This window comes from Grampus griseus (genome assembly GCF_964374135.1).
Source record: "Grampus griseus genome assembly, chromosome: X".
NCBI lineage: Eukaryota > Metazoa > Chordata > Mammalia > Artiodactyla > Delphinidae > Grampus > Grampus griseus.
In genome coordinates, this window is record NC_138999.1 from 3650583 (window position 1) to 3670951 (window position 20369).

General features: G+C 41.1%; 1 protein-coding gene across 2 annotated transcripts in view; it reads right to left on the reverse strand.

The window, feature by feature from the left end:
• The window catches only part of LOC309839093 (neuroligin-4, X-linked), a gene marked incomplete at both ends in the record, with an annotated part of 267724 nt that overhangs the window by 9847 nt on the left and 237508 nt on the right, over positions 1-20369 (reverse strand). For both annotated transcript variants that reach the window (XM_082680635.1, XM_082680634.1), the window contains 2 exons: positions 265-1054; positions 4672-4857. In XM_082680635.1, coding sequence (XP_082536761.1) covers positions 265-1054; positions 4672-4857 — 976 coding nt within the window. The remainder of the gene's footprint in view (positions 1-264; positions 1055-4671; positions 4858-20369) is intronic.

The following is a 20369-nucleotide window of genomic DNA, read 5'->3' on the forward strand; positions in this document are numbered from 1 at the left end:
AGAATAGGCAAATATATCTAAATCTGACCCCAGTAGCAAGTGTAGAATTTTCAATATGCATCTAGCGCCTCAGCGAAAATCTGACTTGATAGAAAACAATTCAGGGGTAGAGAAAAAAGGAGGTCTCCCTAGACGCTGGGGGGAAAAATGACTACTTCTGTTACTGTGTGCGGATGCCTGCACACCGCAGTCTAGCCGGTCGTGGAAACCACACTTACACGGAGGAACCAGACAAACAATACCCGGATGGGGAGAAGAACATACCCGGTTTTGGCGAAGTTCGTCCAGTACGTCATGACCACCGCGCTGAGCATGACATCATTCTTGGAGAAGTTGCAGCTGAAGAGCTCGGTAGGGCCAATCATGGGGATCCCAAAGACATAGGGGACTTCGTCGCCGTGGGCTGAGTCCGCCCAGCTGGGCTTCATCTCGCTTTGGCAGTGGTGGTAGAAGGCGTAGAAGTAGGTGGGTGAGCCGTACTGTGCGTGCAGGTCCGCGGTGGCCACGGCGGGGGCCACCCACTGGTGGTCGGTGAACAGAGCCACCAAGGTTTTCCGCCGCGTCTCGGGGTTCTCCTTATCTGCCCAGTCCGTGTACATGAACTTGATGGTCTCCCGCAAGGTGTCCTTCCCCTCCGGGTAGCCGTAAAGGTTGTCCACGAAGTTGGACACCAAGAAGTCAAAATCGTTGGGCGTCACACCATCCTCGTTATCCACGACGCCGTCCACGAACTTCAGCCCCTCCCCCTGGTTGACCCCGAGCATGATGTCATAGTTAAGGAATTCCCCCTGCTCCATCAGGATCTGAGGGTCGTCGGGGATGACATCCCCGTCAATGACGGGCCCGAAGGAGATGTGGTACGTGGCCGGGGTGATGGTCTGCTGAATGAGCTCTTTGTAGTTCTTATTCCGAAGGCATTCCACCATATCCGTGGTATCCAGCATGTTGCAGCCGACTTTATCTGCCAATATCCGAGTGTACTTGGCAGGCTGGTAGTTCACGGCCCAGCTGGACAGGGCGGTCCCGCTCTGGATGATGGCCTTCTGGAAGAGACCTGCAGGTGCAAAATTGTGGACATGCAAATGAAAACCCGCAGGACAGAAAAGCAGCTTTTACTCGGCAAAGAAGGCTCTGATTGTCTCTCGGGCATGTGAATTTCTGGATACTGCAGCATTCAGCGCACTCGGCATCTCTTCCTCTCATTTCTATCTCGTCTTCCCCCTCCCCCACCTGCTGGACAGTGGTCTTATAGGATGCTCTCAGACACACACACGCACACACACACACACACACACAGAGTTTAGAAAACGAAACTGCGTTTACACTTTAGCTGCAGTGCTAAAAACATACAACCTCTTTCTCCTTCCCCAATTTTGTGTAATATTAGTGTCTCCATCCCCAGAATGCGTAAATGAAGAGTCTCAGAGTCATCACAACCCCCCAGCCTCTAAAAATATGCTTTGTGGCCATAAGAGGTCAAAGGCTGTTTCCTCTTACTGGCAAAACCAGGTACCACTTTATTAGAGGGGGAAGAGCCACTGAAATCGGTTTCAGAGTATAAATTCTGGAATGCATTTTTATTTCCATGCTCCATAGACCGAAGGTGCTAAAAACATGCAATTAAAATGAATTCATTAAATTAGCTATTCCTAAAGAAATCTTCCCTTGCATGCCCCGCTAAAATGTATCTTTTTTTCCAAAAAAAATCATTAATTTCAAAGTTGCATGCACTCAAAGCCCAGACTTTTGTACAATTCGTTCTGCCACATTTTAAACGTGCCTGCTTGGTGAGAAACTGGGAAAATCTTGGGCTGTTTTATGAGTAAAATTCTGTGTAGCTTAAAATTTCCTATCTGATCAGTCTAGTATGTGGATGTCCAGAAGTAAACAAAAGTCTATTTTTAACTGCTCCAGTATGAGACGGAAGGCCATAAGATCATGGTGTTCTATTGCTTATCTCTTCCTGCCGCTTCCTTGAACTCCAGCATGATCTAGCTCTGACGCCTCGTAAGTCACTGGGAGAATAAAAGCATTCAGCGGGGAGTCCAGAAATCCGTGCCCTGTCGATGTTTAAGGCCATACATCGGGATGGGGATGAAGGAAACATGACTGCAATCAGGAGGATGGGATTCTAAAGACTAGAGGATTGCCTGCCGATGACACGCAAGAATGAGCTGCTTAAAACGATCTGGCTTTGCCCGACACGTCATCTAGCTCCCTTGGGGCCAATTTCCCAATGTTTACCATTCCGTTGGAAACGTGCGAGTACTGACTTGTGTGTCTGGCTCTCAAGGTGAATGTTTTAAAGCACCTTAAGGAAATGATGTCCATATTGGATCTATTAAAAGATTCATAAATGAAGACAACCAGAATTAGAAAAATGTTGCTGGAAGTTACACATTTTCTCTCTGTGTCGTAACTGTTGGCCGTGACTGAGGTAGCCATGTATATGTGTGTGTGTGTGTGTGTGTGTGTGTGTGTGTGTGTGTGTGTGTGTGTGTGTGTGTGTATGCGCGTGTGTGTGTGTATGTATGTTTTGGTAGGCACGTAATACAACCTGGGATAAAACTTGAAAAATTAAAGAAAAAGTCACCTATAATTCATACTATAAAATAGGAGATACTTTAATATCTTTAGTATCATTCCTTCTCGGTGCTTTCCCTCCCTTTGGTCTGTTGTGTATAACTGTGTCCCATATCTGCATAGTATACTGATGTCATAATTAAGGAACTCCCCCCTGCTCCATCAGGATCTGAGAGTTGCTTGGAATGGCATCCCTGTCCATGACGGGCTCAAAAGGGAATGTGGTACCCGGCCAAGGTGATGGTTTGCTGAATGAGCTCTTCATATCATGCCTCCCAGGTTAATGCATATCTTAAGCACAATTCTTAAAACAAATTATTGTTCCTTCGAGTAAATGCACGTGTCATTAACAATGTTCTTGTCTTTCTGGTCTTGTAACTTTTCCTTTCATTCTTTGCTATGAGAATGCTGTGGTAGAAAACTCCATGAAAACACCTTTTTCCCATGTGTATGTTGACTTCATTAAGTTATATCACGACAAGCGAAATTCCTAAGGCCAACAGTCTGGGTGTGTTCATTAATTCTTGATTCTATTGCTGGGTTGATTTTAGAGAGCTACTTTGCAGAAATGATGCAAAGCACCACCATATTCATTTCTGATCTACTGATTTAAGGAATTAACACTCTTCCCCCATTAGTTTTGGCTGACATGTGTTTGATTACTGCTAGAGTTGGTCCTGACTATTGTAAATGGAGAATCATGATTATATCCATTGAGAAATGGGAAAATACAGGTATTTTCTAAAACGCTATAGGAATCGTTATCACTAATGATCTAATTTACTCGCTTTTTCCTTTTTTAATAAAGGGTTAATACAAACATAAGCTTTTCATTCTACCTCTCCTCAGCCATTACGAAATAAAGAATCAAGAAATTCACACTTCACAAGACTTAAAAATCATCGTCAATCATATGTTGCTAATGAAGCAATCAGAAAGAGTCAGCAACTTGTCCACGATAGTGTAGGAAGAGAGGAAAAAGATGGGATGCTGTCATACGGCACGATGATACTTCCTTTTTTTTTTTTTTTTAACATGTTTAGGGTACTTTAAAGAAAGATAATATAAGACTCTTTAAAGAAAACTAATTCCTTTAAAGTTTCAGGTGCTTTTCATAAAAATGGTTCAAATAGATGTGGTAAATCCTTAAACCAACCAATGACACAGAAGGGAACATAACACGACCTTGACGATTTAGACTGTTATTATGAATATTCACTTGTACTTGCCAAAGTGCCCCAGGGCTGCATTTTCTTGTTTTGTTTTTATTTTTGTTCCATTTTTGAAGGCAGAGCCAGGAAGTTATTAAGGTGCCTCCAGGCCCACTGCCCCCAATTTCTGTTGATTTTTCTTTTAAAAATCTCTCATCTGATATTGCTGGGAACCTCCATCACCAATGGACCAGAGGGCATCAACCTGAATTAGTTTGCATCAAAGACGTGACTTTATAACCATATGGCTACAAGCTTTGTTGATCACGAAATCTAAAAATCTGTAACCACCGTCCACATACTGATTCCCTTTCCTATTTCTTCTCCCAAGATGAAAATTGTAGTTAATAAAATTTAAAGTTGTCCAAATAAACTGAGACAGGCCAAAGCAGGGTGTAGGCATTTCTACAGAAGTCATTTGCCTCCAATTATTGTAAGCAACGCTCTTTGCCAGAAGTCTAAGTGAGAAAACTATATCGTTAGGATAGTTAATGATACTGTATTGCGTACTTAAAAGTGGCTAGGAGAGGAGATCTTAAAATTCTCATCAGAAGGAAAAAAATTTGTAACTCAATGGTGACAGGTGTTCACTGGACTTCCCGTGGTGACTGTTTTGCACTGTATACCAATAGCGAATCCTTATGTTGTACACCTGAAACTAATCGAATGGTGTATGTCAATCATACCTCAATTAAAAAAAATCAGAAAGCAAGCTGAGTTAAGAGAAGAGCATGAGCACGCATGTCATTGGGGGGATTTTCTGTGGAGGTTTCAATAGAGACTATGGCCACCCTGTATGCGCCTTGAATAAGAATTCAATATGGGTTCATTTCTGGGTCCCAGGGTTCCCTGCGCACTGTGGGGATGCTTTTCTTACCTTCTGAATAGTGAGACAAGGTCAAGAGGCTGACACAAGAAGCACCCGCGCCGGAGCCGAAGATGGTCACTCTCTTGGGATCCCCACCGAAGGCCCCGACATTCTCCTCAATCCAACGTAATGCTTGGATCTGATCCAGGAGCCCGTAGTTGCCTTTGGCCGCCTGGTCGCCTGTACTTAAAAACCCTGCGAAAGAACACAAGATATTTGGGGTTGTCACCTACAAAATATACGTCAACATCGCTGCTATCTGGAAAGACGTTCCACGGTTTACCTTGTTCATTCTTTACTTTTCCTTCCTATAAATGAGAAGCAACAGTGTAGCACCTTTTCCATGGCAGAAAGGAGTATATTATGTAAATAAGAGTTACAATGGTTTTTGTTTCTTCCGACACTATAATAAAGTGTCTCATCTGGGGGTTTGTATGGGGTTAACATATAAGGTGAAATGAATCTAAAATATTTACAATACACGACAATATCAGAAACCTATACACTTTACTAGATTTAAGTTATCACTCCTGTGTCTATGTTGGTTTTCCTTGGGAAAACAAAAAAGACTCCTAAAAGAAGTTTTTCAGGGCAAAACAGTGTGTGTGTTGGCATCTGTGTATAAGACTGTGTGCACTGTATATAAAACCAGTATAGGTTTGCTTTTCCCCATTGAATTCCTCAATAATATTTTCATTTAACTCCTTTTAATGCTTAAATTTCAAAGTAAATTATACCCATCATGTCATGCCACACTTAAATCGTTTAGGATGCATCTCTATTTTTCTATATAAGGAAGATATCACAGTTACATGCAGAAACTTATAATTCTTTAATTTCAGCCAAAAGCCAGTGCATATTCAAATCTCCCCAACTGTCCCCGAAATAGCATGGGCTGGTACGTTTCATTTTAAAAAATAGGAGGATTCTGTAAATTAAGCAATTAGATCTCACTCAAGGCATCAGATTCTAAATTCTTCCTTTTTCCAAAGCTGCAAATAAGGCAATACGGGCATTTAATTGTGGCAAAGTGATCGGTTTTCGAAATCTATCTCATTCCCTGTTCCTCTCACACTGCAAAAAGATCTTGACCTGGAAATTCTGTTTTCCTCTGATGTTTGAAGGCATTTGTGTGGAAGAGACACTCTCCCACTCAGATTCAAAACTATGAATATTTTATAAAGCATCCTCCAAGCTTAAATACTTGCACAAACTTTAAACCAACTTTATGTCCAAATCTGTCTTGAATAAGCCTTCTGGGGAAAAAAAAAAGTCATAAAAAGTTGTGTTTTTTTTCCCCCCAGTTCCCATTCCTGCGTGCCCCTACACCAGATCCCCAATTATGATATTTTTCCTTTCTGCACCATGACTTTATTCCAAGGGTCATGACGTTCACCCGTTTCAACGAATGCTTATTCAATCACCATGGAAAGCAGCCGCGGTGTTTCTATGAAGACAGACTGATCCAAGCCCTAAAATAACAGAAATGGGAACCGATGCCTTCAAACACATCCCTGAGCAAAGCTGACAGCAATTCAAGAGGCCCTCGGAGTACCAGCTTCTCAAAACCTAAAGCAAAATCATAAAGGATGAGATCTTACACCTACTGAGGAGAATGAGGCTTCCCTTCCAGAGCCTGCCTGAGCACCTGTGGGAAACGGGGGATGGGAGCCAGGAGGGGATTAGAAATGGTCTGGTTCAAAAGAAAGCGGCCAGAAGGGTGATTGCTGCTGTTATGCTAAAATCACAATAATCGGGACTCACAATGGCCTAGCCCTACAGGTAGATGCAAGATGACAACTGCCAGGTTGTACACTTAGGGCACATCGCACAAACCCACTCCCCTCCTAGGTTCCTGGGGATGGATGTGAGATTAGTTATGATGAGAGGCGGTGTTCAGATGTTTCCAGGCCCTCCTTGTTTAATGAGCAATTACTAATTAGTGTTTCATGCCCGTGAATGTTATGCGGCCTCCACACTCATCCCTCTTACGTTTTACATTCTTTCTCATAAAATGAATCACGCCCTGCTTGGGAGAAAAGCCTCTTTCACCCAACTTTATGGACGGAACGGGCTTATAATGGCAGCCTGGGTGCCGTGTAAGAACCGTAAGACAAGCCTCTCTTCCCGCATTCAGGAAAGAGGTGGTTCATTTCTAAAGGCTCCAGGAATTTTCTGGCAGAACTGTTCTGTTTTTAACTCATCCCTCCTCTGCCCACCTCCCTCCTACTCTCTGCTCTCACGGAATGACCTAGTCGCTTACTGTTTATGGGGAGGATTTGCAACAGATGGTAAGTCGCGAGGCTTTATGAAATCAGAGCCCCTCCGTCCCCAGGAATACATGACTTGTAAAACCTCTCCAACGGCGGGCTCATTAATCTTCCGTACCCTGGCAAATCTGACTTCTCCTAAGAGCAGCCCATGGAAAGCCTTGATCTTGGCAATTCTGCTCGCCTTTCAAAAGTCCTGAGGGAAACAGCTCTCCATGTGTCTCTGAACTTGAGCAAAGGAACGTGGGTTTTTTGGAAGCTGGTGTTTCCATAGCGTCTGCCGTGGAATCTTCATTTATTGCAATATCCAGGGATTGCTTTTTTTTTTTTTTTTTTTGGTTCTTTTTAAAAATTGAAATGACAAGCAGGTCAGAGTCCCCACTGCAGGGACAGAATGAATGCAAGTCATTTTATGTTCCCTATGACAGCATATTCCTTTCCATTTCTGACTGTCAAAACACGGTGTTCGATATAACCCAGACAGAGGATGTGTGTGGGTTTCCTAGCGTGGGACTGTATGAACAACAACATGATAGCAGCGCATCAACTGGGAAACAAACACACACATTACCAAACATCGAGCATCCGCAGAAGTCAGTTTCCTAGATGAGCAGATAACTTTCTTTGACTGGCTGACGCCAGTGATTTTAAACAAACAGCTCCTTTCATGGACAAACATTCTTGGACCTCAAATCCTCTCAGCATTTCAGCTGACGAAACATTGGTTTTTGAGATTTACTGTCTCCGAACTGAAGCTTGTAAAGCAGTAAGCCGTTACCACTCCCCACACACAACTGAACAACGAAAGAGACGCACAAAGGAGACCATTTGAATTCACACAGATTAATGACGAGATTGATGCTGAGTTTCATTCAAAGTAGTGGAAGGAACAAAATACACACACAAATACACGGGATGTGCTGAGTGGCTGTGCGGTTATTTTAAAACTTGGTTCATGGAAAAGATGCTTAAAAACCCCAAATCCCATTTCCCACCTGCAGGTTGAATGAAATGAATATAACGTACGCTGTATTTGGTCTTAATATTGCTCTAGAATAGAAAGTTTCAGGGTTTTAACATAGCTAAACATGATCTAAATGGTTCTCGTTCATCTGAATTGCAGGGGATTAGGGGAATGATTCCGGGCCACGTGGTTTTCCGTCCACTTCAGGTCAACAGTGAGAAAGCCAGAGGGGTCAGATGTGCCTGGATTTTGGTTCGTTTTAACATGACTTTAACGCCACAAAGGACTTTATCTCTTAGGAAATAATTCATTACATAAGCACAGTAGGCATTTTTTTGATGACCATTACACAGACGATAATTACTAAGTGAATATAGAAAAATATCTTTTATGTTTTCAGGGTATGTATTCACCTGTAATTCGCAGAATTAATCTAGGGTCTCAGCTATATTTCTAAAAGAATTCTATGTATGCGTGCATATATATGTATACGTTTGCATAATGACCTATTTTGATTATTTGGTTCCTTTGCAGTAGCAGGAGCATTTGCAAAATACAGCAAATCGCTAGCCTTTATTATATCAGAATCCCTCCCTCATACTTTTATATATATGTGTGCAGACATATATACACACACACACACACACACACACATATATATATACATACACACATATATATGTGTGTGTGTGTATTTGAGTGTGCGTGTGTATTTGAGAGAGTGTGTGTGTGTCTATTCGTACACACAATATTTAAGTTAATGGAGTAAAAGCAAATGTTTAAATGAAATTGTTTCAATGAGAAGAGACAGGATTTACTTTAGGTCACACAAATGAGCCCAAACAGAAATCTGTGTCATGAGAATTACAGCAGAGGCAGAAATGGGAAAAACAGGCCAATAAATGCACGTCTATATTCTTGGATGTTTACAGGAAATTACTCCCTGGGTACGTTTATTACAAGGTGAAAGGGAAGTTTTCTTATTGGAAAACCATTTATGACTTAACAAAAGGGCACAGATTCTAAAGGATAGGATGAGAGGGAAGGGGGGGGTATACATTCAAACTCTGCAGGCGTGATAGGCAAAGCTAATTGAAATTGTGTCTGTTTTTAGTTTTCATCCTACTTAAAAATGACACGAGTCATAACTGATGCTGCTTCTATGGTATCTCATCATCAGCTCAGTATCACACAGAGCTATCTCCAATGTCAGCAGAATAAATCGAACATGCTTATGAAGGACCCATGATTTCTACAGCATAGGTTTCCAAACCTGGGGCCCATGATGTTATTAGTGGGATTCCCTGCGCTGTTTTCATAAAGTATATTCTATCCCCACAGAATGATTTAGAATGAGGCTGCACAGAGGTCTTAAAGTACTTTAGTTGAAATTATATGGATTCATAGAACTAAAACCAGTTAGATTCTGGAAACAAAATACAAAGTGATAAACAGTCTGTTTATTACACAACGCCAATGAAAAGGTGAAGATAATTGGTAAACGTGTTTCATGATGATGAAAATTTGGCAACAGCCAGTCTGGAACCAAACCCCCTTTGAACCAACTTTAGATTCTTTTTGGTTCAAAACCTCATCCTTGGGGCTCCCCTGGTGGCGCAGTGGTTGAGAGTCCGCCTGCTGATGCAAGGGACACGGGTTCATGCCGCGGTCCGGGAGGATCCCACATGCCGCGGAGCGGCTGGGCCCGTGAGCCATGGCCGCTGAGTCTGCGCGTCCGGAGCCTGTGCTCCGCAACGGGAGAGGCCACAGTGGTGAGACGCCCGTGTACCACAAAAAAACAAAATAATAATAATAAAAAAATAACCTGATCCTTGATCATTTCTCCGGATTTGTTGATGACTCAAGCTCTACCGGCTCCCAGATCCTTTTGGTTTGATTTCTTGAATAGCTCACATATCTCATCACTCCTGGGATTCTGCACCCGCAGTGTCCGAGATAAGAGCTCCAGTTCATTGCCTCAACCTTGCTGCTTCCAGTGCACTTCTACAGTATCAATCTAATCATGGCGCTCCCCAACGCATACAAATTGACAAAACTCATGAAAATGGAAATCTGAACCCCTTTGACCCACCAGTTCTATTTCCATAAATGCTTTTTCTATAAAACATCTCTATCTGGAGGTACAGAAATAAGTCATGCAAGGATCTACAAAAAGAAATAGTCATGTAGGAATCCAATCAATTCTCATTGATTATAATTTTGAAAATAAGGATGACAGGAATCTCAACGTCCATGAATAGGAGATCTGTTGCAGGAATTCTGTTGGCTGAATCCATATAACGGGAGGCTCTTTGTGTGTATAAAATGATACAGAGTATTTAAATGTGTAAACACAGAACCACATCCGAGTTCTCTTCACAGAAAACCGTGAGTTGCTGAATACTGGGTCTTATGATCCGATTTTTATGAACATCATCAAATGGGTGTGTGAAATACAAACTCCGAAAGGAAATCAAGCAGTTCGTAGCATTTCTCTATAGGAAGGCGGCTACAGGTGATTTTCACACTTAATTTTAAATATGTGTGCTTTTTCTTCCAACTTGTAACTGCTTTTTTAGCAATCACACACACACACACACACACACACAGCAAGCTTGTTTTAAAGTCAAATGCATTAGTGGGATATCCAGGGCCATTCCCTGTGGTCCCATCTCTACATCTCTGGACATGCTCTACACACGCCCTTTAGCCTACAAATCTACCACATTACACGTAACTGCCCCCCTGGGATATGCCCGGCCTTTCTATCTCTCTTTGCCTTTGTATATTCACTCTTCTCCATCTCTTCCTAGGATGTTCTTTACAGGACTGCTGGGATCCTGAAAGCTGTCTTCCTCCTGTAGATGTGGCTTCACATCCAACCCCACTATTTGCCCATGGGGGTACAGTGCCACCCGGAGACCAGCTCTGTCACCTCCCTGGTCCAACCCCTTAGGCAGGAATCACCTGCAGATACAGGTACTGCCATTTTATCTCTTTCCCTCCACCAATGCGGGTCCCTTTTCAACATTTTCCTAAGGGTCTCAATTCTCTCAAGTCAGTAAATTGCTTTAAGTGAGCTTCTATGATAGAACTGACCACTCTATAGGAAGGGTATCTGCCCGCAGGTCCATAGCCCGGTTATTGCTTGTACTGGAATCAGTCAAGTCAGCCTTGGATTTGAGTCTACAGGAAAGCCTCGGGCATATTATGCAAGATTTCAGAGCCCTTTTCATTTTGTTTATGGTTTCCTTTACCGTGCAAAAACTTGGAAGTTTGATAACTTACAGAATGGGAGAAAATATTGGCAAATGATGTGACTGACAAGGAGCTTAATTTCCAAGGTAAACAAACAGCTCATACAACTCAACAACAACAAAAAACAAACAACCCAGTCAAAAAATGGGCAGCAGACCTAAACAGACATTTCTCCAAAGAAGACATACAGATGGCCAAGAAGCACATGAAAAGGTGTTCAACATCACTAATCATTAGAGAAATACAAATCAAAACTACAATGAGGTATCACCTCACACCAGTCAGAATGGCCATCATCAAAAAGTCTAAACAATAAATGCTGGAGAGAGTGTGGAGAAAAGGGAACCCTCCTGCACTGTTGGCGGGAATGTAAGTTGGTGCAGCCACTGTGGATAACAGTATGGAGGTTCCTCAGAAAACTAAAGACAGAGCTACCATATGATCCAGCAATCCCACTCCTGGGCATATATCCAGACAAAACCATAATTCAAAAAGATACATGCACCCCAATGTTCACTGCAGCACTATTTACAATAGCCAAGAGATGGAAGCAACCTAAGTGTCCATCGACAGATGAATGGATAAAGAAGATGAGGTACATGTATACAACGGGATACTACTACTCAGCCATAAAGAAGAAGGAAATAATGCCATTTGAAACATCATGGACGGACCTAGAGATGATCATACTAAGTGAAGTAAGTCAGACAGAGAAAGACAAATACCATATGATATCATTTATTTGTGGAATCTAAAATATGACACAAATGAATATATTTACAAAACAGAAACAGACACAGAAAACAGACTTGTGGTTGCCAAGGGGGCGGGGGTGGGGGAGGGATGGATTGGGAGTTTGGGGTTAGCAGATGCAAACTAGTATATATAGGATGGATAAACAACAAGGTCCTACGGTACAGCACAGGGAACTATATTCAATATCCTGTGATAAACCATAATGGAAAAGAATATGAAAAAGAATGTATATGTGTGTATAACTGAATCGTTTTGCTGTGCAGCAGAAATTAACACACTGTAAATCAACTATTCTTCAATAAAAAATATTGAAAAAAAATAAAAGATCTCAAAGCTTCATTCTTCTCAGCTGTGGAATGGAGAAGAGTAAGTGTCCAGCACATAACATAGCTTGGGGAACTAACTGCACTGTATCGGATGGACAGTGTGTGTTTAAAAACGGTCACCAACTAGGCTGATTTCCTTGATACGAGAAACACTGCCATTTATTTCTGTTTCACCTACATATAGCAAGTGAGGAGAGGCGTCTGTTGATAGATAAAATGGGTCCGTAGGGAACATGGATTACTGGTCTACTTAGACTTTGTCTTTAAGATTATGCAGATGATCAACCTCACGCGCTCTCTGACTGCAAATGTGGCTGGTGAATAACTGTGCGTGAAGGTGACACATATTTCTTTACAGTCTGTTTATTGAGTTTTAATGAGGTGCTTAAAGTCTAAAGAGAAAGGCGATGCAAAATATATATCGCAGGTTTATTCATGCTGGGAAAATGATGGAGTTGCTTATTCAAACAACATTTATGATATATCACAATGACCCAAGTAATGTGCTGAAAGCTGAGGGACGATGATACACTAGAGTGGATTTCCATAGATACTTTAAAAACTTACACAAAATCTTTTTTTCCATTTGTGAGCTTCCATTTGTTTTTAATAAGAATATTTTAAAACCTATTAAGATTGAAAGTCATACTTTCTGCCAACACAATATATTTATGAAACATATGTAAGATATATATTTAGTACCTATATGGTATTCAGGGCACTGTAAATTGCGTTTAAGAAAAAGAAGATGACATACACCTTTATGGGACAAATGTGAAACATGATTTGGATAATTCCTCTTAAAGTGAACAAATTTAAAGTAGGCTCCTCTGTTCTATCCTCAGTTGCAAAACAAGCATGATGGTAGTGGGGTTTCCTAGTATTTACTGTTGGACATCGTCTGTGGGCAGACAAGAATTAACCAGATTTGTTCTCATTTATCCATAACATGATCACAACAACTGAATGTAATAAGAAACCACACATTCATTTTCATCTCTATCAAACGTCAGCGATGTCTACTAACTCACATAACGTTTTCTGTGTCCAGAAAGATTCCCAAGCTTTCCAACGCTGGTTTTCTCTGGGAAACGTGGAACGTGATTAAGAAGACTGTTTGTTGATGGTTTCCTTTGCTGGGCAAAAGTCCGATTAGGTCCCATTTGTTTACTTTTGTTTTTATTTCTATTGCCTTGGGAGAATGGATAAAGAAGATGTGGTATAGATATACAACGGAATACTACTCACCCATATAAAAGAATGAAATAATGCCACTTAAAGCAACATGGATGGACCCAGAGATGATCATACTGAGTGAAATAAGTCAGACAAAGACAAATATCATATGATATCACTTATATGTGGAATGTAAAAAAACGGATACAAAAGCATTTATTTACAAAACAGAAATAAACTCACAAACATACATAACAAACTTATAGTTACCAAAGGGGAAAGGGGGGTGGAGATAAATTAGGAGTTTGGGATTAACATATACACACTATTATATATAAAATAGATAAACAACAGGTCCTACTGTATAGCACAGGGAACTCTACTCAATGCCTTGTAATAACCTATAATGGAAAAGAATATGAAAAACATATATGTAACTGAATCACTTTGCTGTACACCTGAAACTAATACAACATTGTAGAAAAAAAAAGACTTTTAATTAAGAAAACCACTGGGACGATCTTAGAGGATATAACACATTAGCAACAAGTGAATAGAATGACCTATAAAAGAGCTAAAATCCCAATAGAATGTTTAGTTTCAGTTCGGAAAGGTTATTGAAGAAAGAAGGTGATATTTCCAGGCAATGAGTGTGTATCTACCATCCATGTATCACACACGAAAACTGTCCCTTTAGTTGAATGCTTTGACCATGCTCTTTGCCTTGTTCTCAGTTACTATATATTATAACTCTCCTAATATCAGTGCTTTGGGGACATTTCTGCTATTTTTCTTTCCAAGGATGGCTGGTTCACATGCCCATGACTCTCAAACTCCTGCTGTCCTTGACCACAATGCATACTTGGGACGCCTCTTCTAAGCCCCATTAAAGTACCTTTTCTTCTTACAAGGCCCCAAACGGTAGCTAATTTTGAAACGGAATGCTTTCAAATTGGAAGAGGATTTCACCAAGTGCTTGAGATGAGATTTTGCAATTCTGTGTCCACGCAACAGGACAGACTTTTGATTTGTGAGCAGTTACAAAATCCCACTGTCTCTCTTACTGTACGAATATTTATTGTTATAACTGCCATTGTCATTTTTTTTAACATCTTTATTGGGGTATAATTGCTTTACAATGGTGTGTTAGTTTCTGCTTTATAACAAAGTGAATCAGTTATACATATACATATGTTCCCATATGTCTTCCCTCTTGCGTCTCCCTCCCTCCCACCCTCCCTATCCCATCCCGCCATTGTCATTTTTGATAACTCTTTCCTAGGGGCACATGGAGATGCAGGCAAGGCTTTACTGAGAAATTTGGATGTTAGGAATTAAGCCTCCTACCTGAAAGAAGTAACGTAACAAAAAACACTAAATGGGTCACAGAACAACACCGATATGGGCAAATTCATCTCAAGAAGAAGATAACTCTCTGTTCTTACAGATTAGATGTTAAACAACTCTAACTGTGCCACTTTTCTATTCAAGAACTTTTTACACCTCGCAAACTTGTGCTTCGACAAAGCAGTTCTCCAGAGTCAAAAACGTCAACTCTCTCACACACAGAAGGCACAAAGAGCCACCTTTGGTCCATTAAATATTGACCATGACCCTTGGGTTCAACAAATGGTCATTGACCTTGCAGTGGCCGAAAAGCAAAAGCAGAACCAGAACTGGAGTCGACGGTGGGAAAAGTACAGATTTTAAGATAATGAAAATGTAATAAAGATTAAATATTAACAAGCACATGGGGTTAACTGACAGTTCATTCAACAGAACTTCATGGGTGTCTGGAATATTCCAGGCACTGCTTGGCCTTATGGGGAAGAGAAAGCCACCATTTATAAGGGGATAAAACTAGATCTTTGACCACCTGAAACTCATATTCTACTGTGTGTAGATAGACCATAAATAAAAACTACATAATGTGTGTAGTATGAGTCTCCTCTTGCTGCTCTAACAAATTACCACCAACCTAGTGGTTTAATACACACACGTCTTTTTTTATTATCTTCTTTCTTAAATTTATTTTTCATTTTAAAATATGTTTTTTAATTAATTATTCTTTGGCTGCACCATGTGGGATCTTAGTTCCCCGACCAGGGATCAAACCTGTGCCCCCTGCAGTGGAAGCGTGCAGTCTTAACCGCTGGACCATCAGGGAACTCCCTACACACATATTTCTTATCTTACAGTTTTGGAGGTCAGAAGTCTAAAATGCTTCTGGAGGGATATTTTCTTGCTGAAGCTTAATGGAGAAAATGTTTCCTCTCCTTTCATTTTTTCTAAGTTCAAGAGTGTTGGCAGTCACAATATAAGGGGCAGAGTCTCTGGTCAGGGAGGTCACTGCAGACTTTGGAATGTTATTTTTAATGTCACCTGTGAACCTGCCAGCCTCGGCAGGAAAAAAGGGCATGGAACCTTCCCTCACCGCCTCCTCTTTTATCAGCAACCCTATAACTGCTCTTCATGAAGAGGCAGGAAGAAAAGGGAAAAGTTCTCTCTACCCAGACACAAAAATCCTGGAACCGAGTATGTCTCTCTCTCTTTCCTTTTTGCTTCATCTGCCAGACGTTGTGACCAATTTTATGCTCAACTCAAGTACCAGAAAGTCTCTGTTCCTTTTGTGTCTCTAGATGGAATCTGGACTCTCATTTTTGGGAAAAAAATGCATGGGGTACTATATTCTGATGTTGCCTCCTCAAACAGTCCTTAAATTGAGTGAAATCAAGTGAACATACATACATATGTGTGTGTGTATCCCTATACATTTTGATGTTCTAATCATTTCTAAGTGTACAATTCAATAGGATTAATGACATTCACAATGACGTTCAACCACCACCACTGCCTTTCTGCAAAACTCTTCATCATCCCAAAGAGAAACTCTCTAACTATGAGGCAGTAGGTCCCACTGAGTCACGTGTCCATAAGATGTGCTACCTACACATTGGGCTAAGTCTGCTTAAGTAGGTGTGATATCTGTATTAATGACCAATGCCACCCCCTACCATTCCCACCTGCAATGATGGAATGGATCTTTTTGTTCCCCTCAAATTCATATGTTGAAATCTTAACCCCCAATGTGATGGTATTAAGTGGTAGGGTCTTTGGGAGATGATGAGGTCGTGAGGTTGGAGCCCCCATGAATGGGATTTACGCCCTTATAAAAGACACCCCAGAGAACTAGCCATGCGAGGATACGACTTCAAGAAGTCGGCAGTCTGCACCCGGAGAGAGGGTCCTCCCTCGGCCCCAGAACTCGACCACTCTGGAACCCACATTTTCCGGCCTCCAGAACTATGGGAAATACATGTCTTTTGTTTATACGTCACCCAGTCTGTGGTATTTTATTATAGCAGCAAATCAGTCTGAGACGCCACTACCGGCTGAAACCCAGCAGGACCTTGTGGGACCTGCCCAGGGACAGATCCCTCCCTGATATCCCCTGCCTCTTATTTGCAAAAAAGCGTTAGCCTCCGAGGCCTTCAAAGAGCAACTTTAATCAGAGAAGTGAGAAAATATAGAAACAAAGGAAAACAGTCAAGCAAGACAAAAAAATAATAATAGTTTAGCCATTACACAAAGTCAAGGACCTTTGGTTCCTCAAGGACTACAGATCATATTCTGAGCCACGTCCTTTGAGCTGTTTTGCAGATACTGAAACCTCCACCAGGTGGAAGAAGTTAACTGCATGATGCCACCAGCACGCAGACCCCAGACCAGCTGGAACCAGAGGGTTGATGATTGAGATTTCTGAAACATCACCCTGTTACCTTACTGTCAACCAATCAGAGAATTGTGCACAGGCTGATCACATACTCTGCAACCCACACTTCGAATGCTGCCTTTAAAAAGCCTTCTCTATTTACAATAGCCAGGACATGGAAGCAACCTAAATGTCCATCAACGGAGGAGTGGGTAAAGAAGATGTGGTGCATATATACAATGGAATATTACTCAGCCATAAAAAGGAACGAAATAGTGTCATTTGCGGAGACGTGGATGGACCTAGAGACTGTTATACAGAGTGAAGTAAGAAAGAGGAAAACAAATATCGTATAATATTGCTTATATGTGGAACCTAGAAAAATGGTACAGACCAACTTATCTGCAAAGCAGAAATAGAGACACAGACGTAGGGAACAAACTTATGGATACTAAGGGAGGGGGGGGAAGGGGGGCAGGATGAATTGGGAGATTGGACTGATTATATATACACTACTATGTATAAAACAGATAACTAATGAGAACCTACTGTAGAGCACAGAGAGCTCTACTCAATGCTCTGTGGTGACCTAAATGGGAAGGAAATCCAAAATGGAGAGGATGTATGTATATGTATAGCTGATTCACTTTGCTATACAGTAGAAACTAACATAACATTGTAAAGCAACTATACTCCAGTAAAAATTGATCAAAAGAAAGCCTTGTCTAAAATCCACCAGGGAGTTCAGGTCTTTTGAGCATGAGATGCCCATCCTTGCTTGGCACCTGCAACAAACAATGTACTTTCCTTCACCGCAACCTGGTGTCAGTACACTGGCTTTACTGCATGTCAGGCAAGTGGACTCAATTTTGGTTCCGTAACACGCCCTTGCTGGCTAAGAGATCTGAACATCCATTTCTCCAATGAAGAGTCCTTCAAAACGTCCACCGTAGCACTCAACTTGTCCGACCCCTTCACATTATTTTGTTGTTACTGTGGATGCTGTTTTGTAATCTACATTTACGTAAGTCAAGCAACTGTGAAATGTGTTTACTTTAAGAGAGAAAACAGCAAATGATGGAAAATGGAATACTTTTCGTCTAATTATCCAAGACTGGTTTAAAAAGCAACTACTATTCCCCAACCTAGTGAGGTCTTGGGTCAGCCAAGATGCTTCTCTATCCACAGCAATTTGCTGAATGTGGAATCATGGCGGCTAATTTTCAAAAGCATGACACTGAAATGTGGCACAATGTTCAGTTTCCAAGAAAGATCCCATTATGTCGATCCCATTACATTTTTTTCCCATAGCTACATTCTACACTCTTACACACTGAAATGCTTTCAAGGGAAGGAATAAAATGGAAAAGAAAATTTAATCGACCATCACGTTTAAATAGAAGCTTCAAATAACACCTAACATTTTTACCCAAAACACCTTATAATTAACAAATTCATTTTATTTGTGTTTCTTTCAATTACCAGTATTTCTGGCTTCTTGAGTTAGGTCTGTGGCTAAACCCTCATATTATTTTAAAAGCCTAGGGTAACACCAAACAGTTGATTAATAATGAGTTATTTTTATAAGAAAACTAGCTGATTCTCATCTAGATTTTTTGTAATCACGCTCCTTGCCCTGGTTCCATATTGTGCACCTGGTAAACTGGGTTAAAAGATTTTTCTTCTCTACCCTCCCTGCCCGCGTTAAACATCTAGAGATCTTTTAAGAAATGCTCATGCCTAATCCCCAGTAGTAGAGATTTTATTAAATTAATTTTTATTGGAGTGTAGTTGCTTTACAATGTTGTGTTAGTTTCTACTGTACAGCACAATGAATCAGCTCTATGTATACATATATCCCCTCTTTTTGGATTTCCTTCCCATTTAGGTCACCACAGAGCACTGAGTAGAGTTCCCTGTGCTCTACAATAGGTTCTCATTAGTTATCTATTTTATACATAGTATCAATAGTGTATACATGTCAATCCCAATCTCCCAATTCATCCCACCCCCTTCCTTGGTATCTATACATTTGTTCTCTGTGTCTGTATTTCTGTTTTGCAAATAAGATCACCTGTACCATTCTTCTAGATTCCACATATATGCGTTAATATACGATAACTGTTTTTCTCTTTCTGACTTACTTCACTCTGTATGACAGTCTCTAGGGCCATCCACGTCTCTACAAATAACCCAGCTTCGCTCCTTTTTATGGGTGAGTAATATTCCGTTATGTATATGTACCACATCCTCTTAATCCATTCCTCTGCTGATGGACATTTAGGTTGGTTTCAGGTCCTGGCTATTGTAAATACTGCTGCTATGTCTGACTGACTACACTTAGTATGATCATCTCTAGGTCCACCCATGTTGCTGCAAATGGCATTATTTCATTCTTTTTTATGGCTGAATAGTATTCCACTGTATATATGTAGCACATCTTCTTTGTCCATTCATCTGTCGATGGACACTTAGGTTGCTTCCACGTCTAGCCAAGACCAATGGCCTTATTTTTTAATTATCTTAAGGGTTCTTGACGATTGCTGGTGACTAATGCCAACTTTTATTTAAAAAATATCTACTGAGTTTTTCAAGTGATATTTTACAACCCCTTGGTGACGATCTTCTAGATCTGTGACTTCATTTGGGGTTTCACAAACTGGTGATTGCCTCTTGCCCTGATTTCCTCTGCATTCATTATCTGGAAATCCGGGCTCACTCATCGATTTCTGCAGCTACTCTGAAATTCAGGAGGTACAGGGAGAGTGGAGGGGGCAGCGTGCTTCTGTGTGTACATTTACTGGTGTTCAGAGAGAGTGGTTGTGCTCTGGCAATACGAACACGAGTTGTTTTGTTTGGAAGACTATTTTTTTAGAGCAGTTTTATGTTCACCGCAAAATTGAGAGGAAGGTACAGAGATTTTCTCATATACCCTCTGCCCTTCCCCCAGCCTCCCTCTTTGTCAATATCCCCACTAAATGGTGCATTTGTTACAATCGATGAACCTCCGTGGACATGTCATTATCACCCAGATCCCACGGTTTACATTAGGGGTCAGTCTCTGTGTTGTACATTCTATGGGTGTGACAAATGTATAAAGACAGGGATCTGCCATTACGGTATCGTACAATGCAGCCTCAGCGCCCTAAAAATCCTCTGTGCTCTGCCTGTTCACTGCTCCCTCCCCCCAACCCTTGTCAACTACTGTTCTTTTTACTGTCTCTATAGGTTTTCCTTTTCCAGAA